The sequence below is a fragment of the Monodon monoceros genome, unplaced genomic scaffold, assembly GCF_005190385.1.
Source record: "Monodon monoceros isolate NGI ecotype Baffin Bay Population unplaced genomic scaffold, NGI_Narwhal_1 Super_Scaffold_18, whole genome shotgun sequence".
In the NCBI taxonomy this organism is placed as follows: Eukaryota; Metazoa; Chordata; class Mammalia; order Artiodactyla; family Monodontidae; genus Monodon; species Monodon monoceros.
This window is the reverse complement of record NW_021703774.1, coordinates 176,164,236-176,178,935: the sequence shown is the minus strand read 5'-3', so window position 1 is coordinate 176,178,935 and position 14,700 is coordinate 176,164,236. Positions and strand designations below refer to the sequence as shown.

The 14,700-nt window shown below is 39.9% G+C and overlaps 1 protein-coding gene across 8 annotated transcripts in view; it reads left to right on the top strand.

Annotated features, from left to right (window-relative positions):
* CAMTA1 (calmodulin binding transcription activator 1) overlaps positions 1 to 14,700 on the top strand; it is an 823,330-nt gene that overhangs the window by 31,897 nt on the left and 776,733 nt on the right. For all 8 annotated transcript variants that reach the window (XR_003794291.1, XM_029227275.1, XM_029227277.1 and 5 more), the window contains one exon: positions 2,299 to 2,417. Coding sequence is in view for 7 of the 8 variants with exons in the window: in XM_029227275.1 (XP_029083108.1) it covers positions 2,299 to 2,417 (119 nt within the window). In the remaining variant the exon portion in view is untranslated. The remainder of the gene's footprint in view (positions 1 to 2,298; positions 2,418 to 14,700) is intronic.

The following is a 14,700-nucleotide window of genomic DNA, read 5'->3' as shown; positions in this document are numbered from 1 at the left end:
CCCTCTCTCTCCCTCTCTCTCTCTCTCTCTCTCCCTCTCTCTCTCTCTCCCCCCCCAACCCCACACCCCCACACACACACACCCACACTCACTCACGTGCTTCCTGTGCCGCAGGACAGCTGGGTCTTCACGGAGGACAGATGATTAACATCAGGTTGTGACCACAGACATAGAAACAGAAGCGGGGCTTTCACCTTCCGTTCATTGTCAAAATTATACGTAAATAGTTTTTTCAGAGCTATGACTACTCATATACTATTCAAAGTAAGCCAATTGATTGAGCATCTAGCATAGTACTGTTTTCATAGAAGGTACCCTGTAATCGGTAAATATCGGAATTGAGTATAGATTTTAGAATTTTTTCACCTCTACTTTGAAGATTCTACACATCAGGGGAGATTTTTAAAGAGCAGAGTAAAACCACTTTAGGGAAAGAGAGAAGGGAGGTAAAGGCTCATGTGATTTGGTATTGTGCACTTTAAAGTTTTATGGCCATGGTACCTCCCTTGGGAGGATGAAGTGCAGGGAGCATGCATAAGCACATAAAATTACAAAGGTTTTATAGTGTGTAATTAATACAGAACTTTCTATGAACTTGCTTTTACTTAAACCCTTTTTGTTTTTTGGTTTTGTAGCAAGGTTTTTTAAAAGTTTAATTTTATTTTGCTATTAAATTAAAATTTTGCAGTCAATTTTTAAGTTTTTCAAGTTTTTATACTGCTTGTAGAAATAGAGGATAGGCATTATAATTCAATTGGTTGTGTAGTTCATGGACCAAAAAAGATTTAATATGCTAAAACTCTCAAGTTCTTCCCTATGGGAAGATGTAGTAAATTTCTTAGATGTTATTTCTGTACCCAGTATTTCCCTGTTAAGATCTTTTCCTTGAGAAGAAATGTGTTAATCAGATGAAAAGTGTTTGGAGAAGATTTTATTATGACTGTAGAAGTATTTTTTATTCTTTTATTGTTTTTTGCATGTTCAAAAAATAGTCTATGCTAAACAAAATTGTAGTAAATGACTGGAAAAATATACTGCTGTATTTCACTTTCAACATTCTTAACTAATACCTGTATGCCCATATAAGGTTGTTTAATTGTAAGGCATTTAAAATTACTGAATGTGACAGTAAATTCTCTAGGGATCTATGCCTGGAGGAGAATTAGAGATTATCTCATTCTCCTTGATTTGGGAAAGCTGAAAATATTAAGTAACTTACCCAAGGTCACACAATTAGAAAGTAGCAGAACTGGGCCAGAATCCTGGGCTCTTGACTTCGAGTCCTTTCTTACCTTACTGATATCAGAGTAAGTCATTTCATCTGTGACTTTCTGGAGCGAATTCAGTCTTCAGTATTTTAATATATTGCTCCTTGGCACCCAGTTATGCATTGTACCTTTTGGATGTTGGGGCTTCCATTTGGCATTAAAAAAAAATTGGAGTGGGTAATTTGAAACTCTGACCTAAATGTGTCAAACCTGGCAAGAAATTAGGAGCCAGGCAAAGGGACTTTGTTACAGGAATGAAACAAGAAATGATATGTAAATAAATAAGTGAATGAAAAAAGGAAATGATCTCTTTTAGAAAGTATCAGGGAGACTGATTATCAGATAGACATACCATCTAGTCTGAAAGTAAGGAGCTTTTTCCCTCACTGATTTAGAGGAGTTACGTTTTGATGAATACATTAATCGTATAGATATATATGTAAATCAAATTAATTAAAAGTGTATGTTTTTAGATTTAGGCTAGAAAGGCCAGCCTCTGTATTACCTAGGTAGCTAACTGGAGGTTTAAATAAGATTTGTAATTTTCTTTGGAAAGGATAAGTCTCATTTGTATTCTAGGGGATGAAGTAGTACTAATTTATCAATAAAGTAAGCAGTCATATTTTATTATAATTCCTCTTTTCTAAAAACCTTAAAAACATTTTCAGCTGTTAATAGAAGATTTCTAGGTGTTGTGAGTTTAAATCATTTTATAGTTTTGATGTACTTCATGGAAACCTGGTGAAAGACCCTTTAAAAGCAATGTTCTGTTTATGGGCAGCTGCTGGGGTATTCCCTGTTCATTTGCTCGCCATGGAGCAAAAAGCTCAATCTTATTTTAGAGCCTCTTGACCAGATTCCTGCTGCCATCTATCTGATAAGTGTGTAAATGAGTTTTGTTAACTAAGAGGAATAATGCTCTTGGTCTCCCAGTGACTAAAACTCAGCTGCTGTTTCTGACCTTGCCAGTGTACTTAACAGGAGATTTTCTCTATGATCTTCTCTGAATTTATTGTTTTCTTCTTTATAGATGATCATGGGAACAGCAATAGTAGTCATGTAAAAATCTTTTTACCGAAAAAGCTGCTTGAATGTCTGCCGAAATGTTCAAGTTTACCCAAAGAGAGGCACCGTTGGAACACTAATGAGGTAGATAAATTTCTATTTTTAGGGGTACAGTTTTTTTTAAGGGCAAACTCGCTAGGTCATTTTGCATAGTATTACTTTATATTAGCTTTAAATTCAAAATATTGAACTAGGAAATTGTAAATGAGAAGAATACTTAATTTGGATTTGACAGAAACCAACATGTTTTTTGACCTATCTCTGATCTGCTTGGCTTGTGTTGAAAACTATCAAATGTGCACGCTGACTTACTAAGGTAGCATGAGTTTCTTCTGTCTTTGTGTTTTCTTGCATTTTGGTGTGTTGCATTTGGTGGTTGACTCTGTTTGCATCTCAGTTAAACCTTAGTTCTTACGTTGTCATGAATTGATAAGGGTACAGCTCCAGTATTCTACAGAATGTGCCGTGTCTTGACAATGTGAAGTTTCTGTAGAATTTGGAAGGGCAGGGTTCTTATTAGCAAAATAGCTCTTGTCCTCTCTGATGAAGAAAGTTTGCATGGAGAATTAACTGGTTTACCTTAACGATAGGAATTTGTATTAAGAATGAAGGCTGTATAGTAGGTTGTTGATCTGACATTCAGTTAGAAGGAAGATTGATGAAGTAGAGTGAATCAGAGTTTATTTTGTTGGATGATGTTTCCTTTTTTGGTAAATCTTAATCTGGAAGTCTTAATGTTAGGGGTGGATTGCTTTGTCATCTTTTTTATTTTGAAATCTGATTATTTCAATTTAGGGTCATACCCATTTAGTGTGGTGATGAGAATTGGGTCTGTGTCCATCATGCTGGGAATTCTGTTCCTTTAATTCAAATGGCTGGGGTTATTGGTTTTGCAAAGTTGGTCTCAATCAATTCGTGTTGCTGGTTCAACATTTATCAGTACTTCCAAGTTAAATTATAAATATAACACCCTGCCCTGTATTGGGCACTCAGTTTTATTAAGATACAAGAAGAAAATAGTGCTGCCTATTTACCCTTATTTTTAAAAAATTGTTTTCTCAAATTCTTGACTTACAATGCTTTTGTTTTGAGTTATGAGGTTATGTGAAAGTCTCTTCACTTATCCTAGTTTACAGAGTTAAATAACCTCATAGTTTTGTTACCTTGTCTCAACTGATTTTAAACTTCTTTTAAGGTATGCATATTTTGATTATTTGAATAAATTATATTTCCCCCCTCAGACAGAATACTTTTGTTTTGACAAACAGCTGGTTTGGAGGCCTGTTGTTTTAATCAGTCATCTATTAACTGTTTCAAACATTTTAGACATGAAAACAAAGTAAAGGTGCTGAAAATTAGTCCTAATCGTAGATCATTACTCTGTCAGCAAAATAGTACAATTTGGGAGCCATTCAGTAAGTCAAAACTAGGTCATGAAATATTAAAGAACTCAGTAAGTTTCTTAGTAATCCCTGAAACAGGATTTGATACTATGTTATTATACATTAGTTCCAGTTTTTTTTATAAATGTAACAAAACATAATTTTTTCAGTATTATCTTTTTATATAATTGGCAATATTTTAATTATGACTTGAAATTATATTTGAAACCAGCAATTGCTTAGTGAATTAAAGTTAGTGGTCTTAAGAGTCTTGCAAAGCTGTAGGTAACAGTGTCAGAAATTTAGTTCGTAGATTATTTAGATGAGTGGTTTCAAAACTTTTTTGGAACTTTTGAGCACAGCCCTTCAACTTTCACACATTTGTTTACCTCTGAATTATTTACGTGTTCCACCTTACTAATATTTTAGATACATTATGAAACACCCAGTAAGGAATTTTTATAGAGGACAAAATTAAGAGGCAGATAAGAAGTCATTCTGCATTTTCTTCTAGGACCCAGTACACCTAGCCCCTCGGGGACCACTGGTTTAGGTCCCAGTGTGGCTTAAGTTCAAGTCCTAAGAGGGGAGACTGCATCCCCTTCCGACTGGTGCAGTGTGAGACTGGGGTCTGAGAAATGTGGGGTGTTTGCACGAGCTGTCACTGCTGCTGAAATGTGGGTAGAAGAGCGTGTGCTCCTGTGGAAGGCGGGGGCGTGGCAGGGGGGCTTGGCTGGCAGGGGCCAAGGCACATGCCCTCTTCCCTTGCCATCGGTTGTGCTTTTGGTGATCTCCCTGCTGAAAACCGACGAAAACTCCTACGACAGAACTGAATTCAAAGGCTGGCCCATATTTCTGTGTGGAGGACTTTGGCTTTTTTTTCTTGTTGATTTTTGGCTTTAGGAAAAAAACGGGAATCTTGGAATGACAGCAGGAGTTTTTAATTCTGTAGGGTGTTACGTGGTGATGGTGACATGTCATTTTTTTTTTTTTTTTTTTTACTGGCTCGGGTAATAGAAACAAAACAATTAGTACTCCTGTGAAAGTACTTGTTTCTCTGACCTGGCTGGGTTTGGCATTTTCCCATGTCTTTCAGCCTGCCATCCTTAATGTCGCCACTGAGACCTGAAGGGGCTGTGTCGCAGTGGGGCTTTGTGGCCCCGGGTAAGGCGGAGTCAGTCACGTTCAGGCAGCATTGCCCGTGGAATCTTCAGTCGTTCAGGGAGTAGAGTGTAGCCACCCCGCTTTGCGAAGGGCCCGCCCTCCCCCTGGGGTTGGGGTAGCTTGCCGTGTTCTGGCGGAGGACCCCGTGAAGGAGTAGGCCGCTGCTTAGGGGCTGTGTTGTGCAGAAACTACATTCCTGTTGATCCCACTTCCTGGGACCAGGCACTCGCACTGGGAGGGGCACGTGGCACCAGCGCAGTTGCGAGCACAGCCGATGTGGGTGTTTTCCATCTCACTCTCTGCACAGCATCTGTTCGCCAAGTAGACTGGCGGCCGGGGTTGCCTGTATGAGATGTCAACTGTCATCTTTCCCTGTCACCCGTGTTCTCTCTCTCTCTCTCTGATGGGTGTATACAGTTGAGTTCCTGGGTATAATTTGACTCCTCTGTACTTTTGAGACGGTCCTTTCCTCAGACCTGTGTTGTAACATCTGCGGTTACTTGAGAAAACCCACCGTGTATACTGTGCGTGTGCATCCACTGAGAGAGGGAGGGCGAGATGGTGCCCTTTCACACGTTGCCGCGTATCAGCACCCGCTCCCTGCTGGTGACTGGGTGCTGTGTATCGTTAGTTCTGAGCCTTCTAATGATATTGCAAGGTGTGTAATGTTTCCTTTTACAGACGAGGGAGTGTGGGTAGAAAGTGGTGAAATAATTCGGTCAAGGTAGCACACTTGACAGGGCCTGTCTCTCTCTGTCTGAGCTTCATTTCTTCAACGTTGCTGATTAATTCTTGGGAACATTCATTCTACTGTGTGTCGTAGAATTAAAGACGCATAACCCTTAACCACATTAGCGTACCTGGCAGATCCATTCTGGAATTTAGTTTCGGATTAAAAAGAGTTAATATAAGATTGGTACTGTGGGTTCACATGCAAATTTGGTAAAGCTGAAAGTCACTGAAGAGGAAGACTCTTAGAAGATAAGACCGATTTTAGGGCCTACTTAAGCACTTTTAACCTTTTCTAACTCACTGGAATAAGTAAGATCTCCTGCCCTTCTTGAATGTTATTTGCAATTGCAAAATAACTGTTGTATCTAAAAACAAATCAATTTTAGATTATGCTTTCTCAGCCATAAACACTCTTTTCCAAGGTTCTGAAAACAATATGGAGATGGTGATGATGGTCATTATGGCAGCTAACATTTATTGACCATCTACTGTTATGCTAGGCACTGTTGAGTTCTTTCTGTGAATAATCACATTTACTCCTTGAACTAATACTATGAGGTAGGTTTTGTGATTATTCTTACAATATAGATGAGGAAACTTGAGCCACAGAGATGTTAAAGTACCTGAAAGTGGTGGCCTTGGAAGTCCAAGCCTATAGCCTGATTTCGGAGTCCATACTTTTCTACAGTTCTGTCCCGAAGAACGATTTCAAATAAGACTTTCCCAAGATCTCGTGCTGTTTAGTGACTTCTAATCCTTTTGTTTTTATTCATTTGCTTCTTTTTTCACTTTGCATTTTCCAGTATTATACGTAAACTTAATGTATTTTTTTCTGAGGATTAAAAAAAAAAAGTAGCAAACACTCATTTCTTAGGGAAGGAGTTTTGATTCTTAATGAATATTCACATGTGGGCTCTGGATGAGGAAGAAAATATATTAAAAAATAGAAATTTTGTACCTGTGCACAACTGGAGGGTTGATAGGCTTGATTTTTATATCCTGGGCAGGAGAGAAAGAATGTATTAAACACAGAGTACATTTGTTAAAGAACCAACTCTTATTTCATAATCAGTTTGGTATTCACATCTTCATTAGGTGAGCTATTACAACTTTCTGCATTTTAAGTTAATATTTTTAAAGCCCAGAGCCAGAAATAATTATGCTAATGCAGCTTTCTGATTACACAAATGACTACTTCATAATTACACATATTAGTGCTCCATATATGTTGTCCAGACTGAAATTCCTCTTGTTTAGTCATTAATTAGCTGTTTGACTTAAAATGTAACTACTGCATTCCCCACTTGCTGGATCTGGATTTCAAATGGCATTCTTCCAAAGCCAAACTAATGCAGCACCATGAACCTTTTATAATGAAAATGTCCTCCTTACCTATGTTCAGATCATTTTTGTGTGCTGCTCTTTTTGAACTATTAATGCTCTTTCGTTTGTTTTTCCTCTAATACAAAGTTTCTCCAGAGTAAGCAAACAAAAAAGAATTCTAGTTTGTATTGATCTTAAAGAAAGTTGCAGCACAGGTTTGTAGTTAGTGATAGCTTCAGAGATTTTCATGTTAAATGCATTTTTTTAATGGTAAAAATGTCTATCGAGGGAGCAGTACACATATAGACTGATGCATTCTCAGCCATACCAGAGAAGCTGAAGAAGAAAAACTTGAGTATAATGCTTTTCAAAGGGAGAGAAGTACCCTTTTAAGTCCTGAATACTTTTTTCCCTCAACTTTTTATATTCAAGTAAGAAAAATGGACTTTATGACTTTGAAAATTGTTAAATTATATTTCATTTTGGTTATTTTGTTTTAACAACAAGAAGCCACCTTACTTTAAAAAAGTTTTAAAATCATTTTTTTGTATAGGCATATATTCTTGAGTATTTCTGTATTTTTAATTTTTGTCTGTATAACTTATAAAGTTATAGATTTAGGGCTGTAATTTTTTCATTGATTGGTTTTACTAGTGTATTTACATATTATCTTTTTGAAACATAGACCCATATTTTGGGGGGATCATTTAAGACTTTAAATTTCCAAGATGTGAGCTTAACTGAAAAGTATTTTTATACTCTGATTATAAAGGTGAGTGAGATAGTTTGGCAGTGTTAAGGGTTTTTTAAAATTTAATTTATTTACTTTTGGCTGCCTTGGGTCTTCGTTGCTGTGCGTGGGCTTTCTCTAGTTGGCGTGAGCGGGGGCTACTCTTCGTTGCGGTGCATGGGCTTCTCATTGCAGTGGCTTCTCTTGTTGCGTGCAGAGCACAGGCTCTACGTGCACGGGCTTCAGTAGTTATGGCATGCAGGCTCAGTAGTTGTGGCTCGCGGGCTCTAGAGCACAGGCTCAGTAGTTGTGGCACGTGGGCTTAGTTGCTCCGCGGCATGTAGGGATCTTCCCGGACCAGGGCTCGAACCCATATCCCCTGCATTGGCAGGCGGATTCTTAACCACTGTGCCACCAAGGAAGCTCCAGTGTTAAGGGTTTGACTGGTCCCAGGTCATTCTCTGAGGCCAGGCAGGGCTTTTCTGGTTAAATCACAAAAAGGAAAATGCACACATGACCCACAATACACAGAGCCAGGTTTTAAGAGTGAAAGCGTTTGATTTTTATATATGGTACCAAATTTGTAATTAAATGTTAATTTTGTAGCAGTTGGATTAACCATAATTCCTCTGTTTAACTTAGTATGAAGTGAGGTAAATGGATACTGAGATCCAAATGAGCACTGGCCTGTTTGTCAGACAGCCTGCGTCACCTTGGCGTTGGTGGTAGCAAAGGTAGCAGCAGAGGGTGCATTGGAAAGCTGGAGGCAGCACGTCCTTCCATGTCAGTGAGGGGAGACAGGAGAAGAGAGATCAATACGGATGGGGTTTGGCTCTGAGGAGCAGTAAAAGAAGCAGATCTTATTACCTGCAGAGTGGGGTAGTGTTTATAAAATTTGAATAAGATGTTAAAGAAATCCTTATTTAAAGGAAGAACATTTCTGTAGACCCAGCACAGTTTGGCCTAAACTATTTTTATTATATTCCTTCAAAATGTAGCACATAGAAGAATATTTGGCCCATACTCAGTGTTCAGTAAATATTTGCTGGATGAATGAAATATGGAAAAACACAAAAAACTCAGGATAAATTTCTTAATTCTTAGAATTCTTCTGTGAATATAAAACTCAAATAGATATATACATTACATAAAAGAAACCACAAAACTAATAAAATTTATATTAAGAACATTAGTTCAATGCAATGGATGATGTTTTGCCCAAACTAAATTGGCTCTTGCAACATGAATATAACCCTGACTGTTCTTAGGCAGGTTCTTTTGAATTTGGCACGTGGCACTACTGTGTGCCCTGCAGTTATCCCGCCCCTCCCCCACTGAACTAGTCATAAACAGCTTTTTGCTCAGCAAGCCTTTCTCTAAGTCTGTCATTAGGCCTTGGCGCAAATACATCATTTAGTCTTAAGTTCACTTCTGGTTTTTCTCATCAGTTCAAGAACAACTTAAATGACACTACTGGATACCCCTGCCACTGTAATTGCAAACCATAGACTTGAGCAATGAATTCGCGTGTTAGAATATATTTGTTATAGGTTTTACTTTTTCAGACTGTGAATTAAGATGTGAAATGAAAACTTTCTTAGTGAACCCAAGGATCACTGATGTCTTGGAAAGGATACAGAGTTGGCAGGTTAGAAACAGGTATAGTCTTGGCTCTGCCCCCAGTCAGCTGAGTGTTAGGTATGATACCTGCTAAGCCTCTTTTGTGTCTTTGGTGGTCGTGTGAGGTTATGCTTTGAGACCTTTAAAGATTTGTCTTAAGCCCAGCTATCCAGTTTTGGAAGCTAGATCACTGTTGCTTCCAGAGTTATTTGAGAGTGCCAGCTTGGGAGTTTACTTTTTTTTTTTTTTTAACATCTTTATTGGGGTATAATTGCTTTACAATGGTGTGTTAGTTTCTGCTTTATAACGAAGTGAATCAGTTATACATATACACATGTTCCCATATCTCTTCCTTCTTGCGTCTCCCTCCCTCCCACCCTCCCTATCCCACCCCTCCAGGTGGTCACAAAGCACCGAGCTGATCTCCCTGTGCTATGTGGCTGCTTTCTACTAGCTATCTACCTTACGTTTGGTAGTGTATATATGTCCATGCCTCTCTCTCTCGCTTTGTCACAGCTCACCCTTCCCCCTCCCCATATCCTCAAGTCCGTTCTCTAGTAGGTTTGTGTCTTTATTCCTGTCTTACCCCTAGGTTCTTCATGACATTTTTTTTTAAAAATTCCATATATATGTGTTAGCATACGGTATTTGTCTTTCTCTTTCTGACTTACTTCACTCTGTATGACAGACTCTAGGTCTATCCACCTCACTACAAATAGCTCAATTTCGTTTCTTTTTATGGCTGAGTAATATTCCATTGTATATGTGCCACATCATCTTTATCCATTCATCCGATGATGGACACTTAGGTTGTTTCCATCTCCGGGCTATTGTAAATAGAGCTGCAATGAACATTTTGGTACATGACTCTTTTTGAATTATGGTTTTCTCAGGGTATATGCCCAGTAGTGGGATTGCTGGGTCATATGGTAGTTCTATTTGTAGTTTTTTTTTTTTATTTGTAGTTTTTTAAAGAACCTGCATACTGTTCTCCATAGTGGCTGTACCAATTCACATTCCCACCAGCAGTGCAGGAGTGTTCCCTTTTCTCCACACCCTCTCCAGCATTTATTGTTTCTAGACTTTTTGATGATGGCCATTCTGACTGGCGTGAGATGATATCTCATTGTAGTTTTGATTTGCATTTCTCTAATGATTAATGACGTTGAGCATTCTTTCATGTGTTTGTTGGCAGTCTGTATATCTTCTTTGGAGAAATGTCTATTTTGGTCTTCTGCCCATTTTTGGATTGGGTTGTTTGTTTTTTTGTTATTGAGCTGCATGAGCTGCTTGTAAATTTTGGAAATTAATCCTTTGTCAGTTGCTTCATTTGCAAATGTTTTCTCCCATTCTGAGGGTTGTCTTTTGGTCTTGTTTATGGTTTCCTTTGCTGTGCAAAAGCTTTGAAGTTTCATTAGGTCGCATTTGTTTATTTTTGTTTTTATTTCCATTTCTCTAGGAGGTGGGTCAAAAAGGATCTTGCTGTGATTTATGTCACAGAGTGTTCTGCCTGTGTTTTCCTCTAAGAGTTTGATAGTTTCTGGCCTTAAAAAAAAACAACTCTTCATCATCCTTTCATTTATTTTTATGTTTAAGGTGTATAATTCGGTGGTCTGTAGTATGTACACAAAGTGGTGCGCCTATCACCACCATCTAATTCCACAACATTTTCATCACCCTCTGGGGGTTTTCTGTCCCTCTGGCCTTGGTGGAGTCGGCACCTTCAAGGGGCAGGCAGCCTCTCTTCAGGGGGCTGCCTGTTCTTCTTTGGTATCTTCTCCAAGTTTTCATACCCGTCTAGCACTGGAGTTGACAACTGAAGAGTTTGTGCTTTTACCCAGGTCTTAATGTATAGCGCTGTCTCCTGACATTGTTTTTTAAAATGTTAAAGTGCAAATGAGGATGCATTTTGGACCCACATTTTTTAAGTTGGATGGTAGGGGCTTGTAGAGTTTTCAGTTGCATTAAAACTCTGTATATTCTGTGGACTCTTTATCGATGGGCTGTGTGGGGATAAAAGAGCCCACTGCTTTCAGTAATGTTGGGAGATTTTGGTGGTGGTGACTCCCATGAGGAGAAGCTGAGCCCCACTGAAACGTCAGCTGAGACAGAAGAGGGAAGAACACCTGGAAAGGCTGGCATTCTTAAAAAAATTTTTTTAAAAAAAATTTATTTATTTTTGGCTGTGTTGGGTCTTTGTTGCTGTGCGCGGGCTTTCTCTAGTTGCCGCGAGCGGGGGTTACTCTTTGTCGCGGTGCACGGGCTTCTCATTGCAGTGGCTTCTCTTGTTGAGGAGCACGGCTCTAGGAGTGCGGGCTTCAGTAGTTGTGGCTCGTGGGCTGTAGAGCGCGGGCTCAGTAGTTGTGGTGCACGGGCTTAGTTGCTCCGTGGCATGTGGGATCTTCCCGGACCAGGGCTCGAATGTGTGTCCGCTACATTGGCAGGCGGGTTCTTAACCACTGCGCCACCAGGGAAGCCCAGCATTCTTTAGCTTAGTGATTTTCTTGCCGAGCTGGTGTCAGAATTACCTGGAGGGCTTGTTAGAACCCAGATTGCTGGGCTCCACCCCAGCGTTTCTGCCCTAGTAGGTCTGGGGTGGGGCCTGAGAATGGGCGTGTCTAACGTGTTCCAGGTGAAACTCATCAAGATGAGGAATCCCAGACTCCCCGACATGTATTCTGAGCAACTTCACTTGGCTTTAGTCTCAGCTTTGCTACCCCTCAACCACTCAGGTATATTTCAGTGTGCGTTGGCTATATGGGATGTAGTTATGCTTTCTAGAGTCTTTTTCTCATGTCTCATGTGCCTAGAAGTCAGGAAATGCAGTTATTTTTGGGTTATTTACCTAAAGTTAATATAGGGAGCCCTTTTTAAAGTATGGGTGGCAGTGGTAGGGGTATGTGGAGGCATATTCCAATTTTTGTGACTTTTTTTTTTTAAGAGGGAGCATGAAGGATAATCTCCACCCCATCCCCTCCTTCTATCTCCATTTGGCCCAGATAGCTGAAAACAGCCGAATCCTAAAGCTGACAGCATCTACCTACTTACCTACCTACTTGTCTACCACCTTCCAGTCTTTTTAATACTACCTACCAAATGTTTCTAATGATAAATTATGTTGTCTTGGTGATTATGAAATCCTATTGGAGATTTTAAAAGAAGTTCCTAAAAAAATAACCTGTTTTCTAGTTTTAATGCTTTTTAGAAGACTGGGGGGAAAAAGAAAAAGTGCAAAAAGAATTCCTTTCTAGATGGATGAGAAACCACAGATGGGCTGGGGTGAATGTGATGAAAGATAAGTATGTGTTTGGGAGAGTGTTTTCTCTGTTAGGGAGAATTTTATGGGCAGGATGTGTGGATTTCATGGAGCTTTCTCATATGCTTCAGTGGTTGTGTGTTCTCTGGTCTGGTGAAGAGTGTAGAGTTGAAATAAATGTAACATTTAAAGAACCTGCTGTTTACATTTGGGGAGAAATGTGGAAAGTGGGAGAAGCTCCAGCTCTGGGGAATTGAACAGGGTTTAGTGGGTGTGTGTGCGCGTCCAGGTCGGGCAGCTGCGGTAGAACCAAGGTGGAATTCTGAGGCAAGCTTCATGTAGCGCTGAATTCACTTTACTGGGATTCCAAAGGAGTTGATGGAAAAAAGGGAGAGGTTCCTGTGTGCAAGAAACCAGGAAGCTGAAAAGTAGCTTGACCTGGGCTGGAAACTAGAGCCTCCTGAGCCTGAAGTTAAAGTGAGCAGGTGCCTGAGGGGCTGGGCTCCAGGTATAGTCACAGCCGAAACCCTTGAACCCAGGCCACGCCTTCTATTTTTTGCTGTTTTTTATTATTAAGATTTAAGTTTTAGAGTGGTTTAAGGTTCACAGCAAAATTGAGGGGAGGGTACAGAGAGTTCCCATACGCCCCCTGCCCCCTCATTTGTGCACTCTCTCCCACTGTCAACATCCCCCACTGGAGTGGTACCTTTCTGCAGTCAGTGAACTTACGTCATCGACATGTCATCATCATCCAGAGTCCATAGTTTACATTACGGTTCACTCTTGGTGTTGCACATTCTGTGGGTTTGCACAAATGTATAATGACGTGCATCCATCAGTGTAGTTTCATACAATGATTAGATTAGTTTCACACAATGATTTGATTAGTTTTACTGCCCTAACAATCCTCTGTGCTCTGCCAGTTTATCCCCCCAGCCCCTGGCAACTGCTGATCTCTTTATTGTCTCCACGGTTTTGTCTTGTCCAGAATGTCAGAGAGTTGGAATCATACAGCACGTAACCTTTTCAGATTGGTTTCTTGCACTTAGTAATATGCACTTAAGGTTCCTCCATGTCCTTTTATGGCTTGGTAGCTCATTTCTTTTTAGCGCTAAATAATACACCATTGTCTGGGTGAACTGCAGTTTATTTATCCATTCACCTGCTGAAGGACATCTTGGTTGCTTCCAGGTTTTGGCAATTATGAATAAAGCTGATATAAACATTCATGTTCAGGATTTTGCATAGACATAAGTTTCCATCTCCTTTGGGTAAATATCAAAGAGTGCAATTGCTGGATCGTATGGTAAGACTATGTTTAGTTTAGTAAGAAACTGCCAAAACTGTCTTCCAAAGTGGCTGCACTGTTTTGTGTTCCCACCAGCAATGAATGTGAGTTCTTTTTGCTCCGCATCCTTAACCAGCGTTTGGTGTTGTCCGTGTTCTGGATTTTGGCCATTCTGATAGGTACATAGTGGTATCTCATTGTTGTCTTAATTTGCATTTCCTTGGTGACATGTGATGTGGAGCATCTTTTTTTTTGGTTTTTATAAATTTATTTTAAAAAATTTTATTTGTTTTTGTCTGCGTTGGGTCTTCATTGCTGCACGTGGGCTTTCTCTAGTTGCGGAGAGCTGGGTCTACTCTTCATTGTGGTGCGTGGGCTTCTCATTGGGGGGCTTCTCTTGTTGTGGAGCACAGGCTCTAGGAGCGTGGGCTTCAGTAGTTGTGGCATATGGGCTCAGTAGTTGTGGCTCGTGGGCTCCAGAGCACCGGCTCAGTAGTTGTGGGGCACGGGCTTAGTTGCTCTGGGGCATGTGGGATCTTCCCAGACCAGGGCTCAAACTCGTGTCCCCTGCTTTGGCAAGCGGATTCTTAACCACTGTGCCACCAGGGAAGTCCCTCAAGTTGATTTTTGTGAAGGATGTAAGGCCTGTGTCTAAATTCACTGTTTTTGACACATGTATGTCCATTTATTCCAACACTGTCTGGAAGTGTTGGAAAGACTGTTTTTACTCCACTGTATTGCCTTTGTTCTTTTGTCAAAGATCAGTTGATTATGTTTACGTGGGTCTATATTTGGGCTTTCTATTCTGTGTTTCACTGATCTATTTGTCTCTTCTTCGGACAGTATCGCACTGTCGTGATTATTGTAGCTTC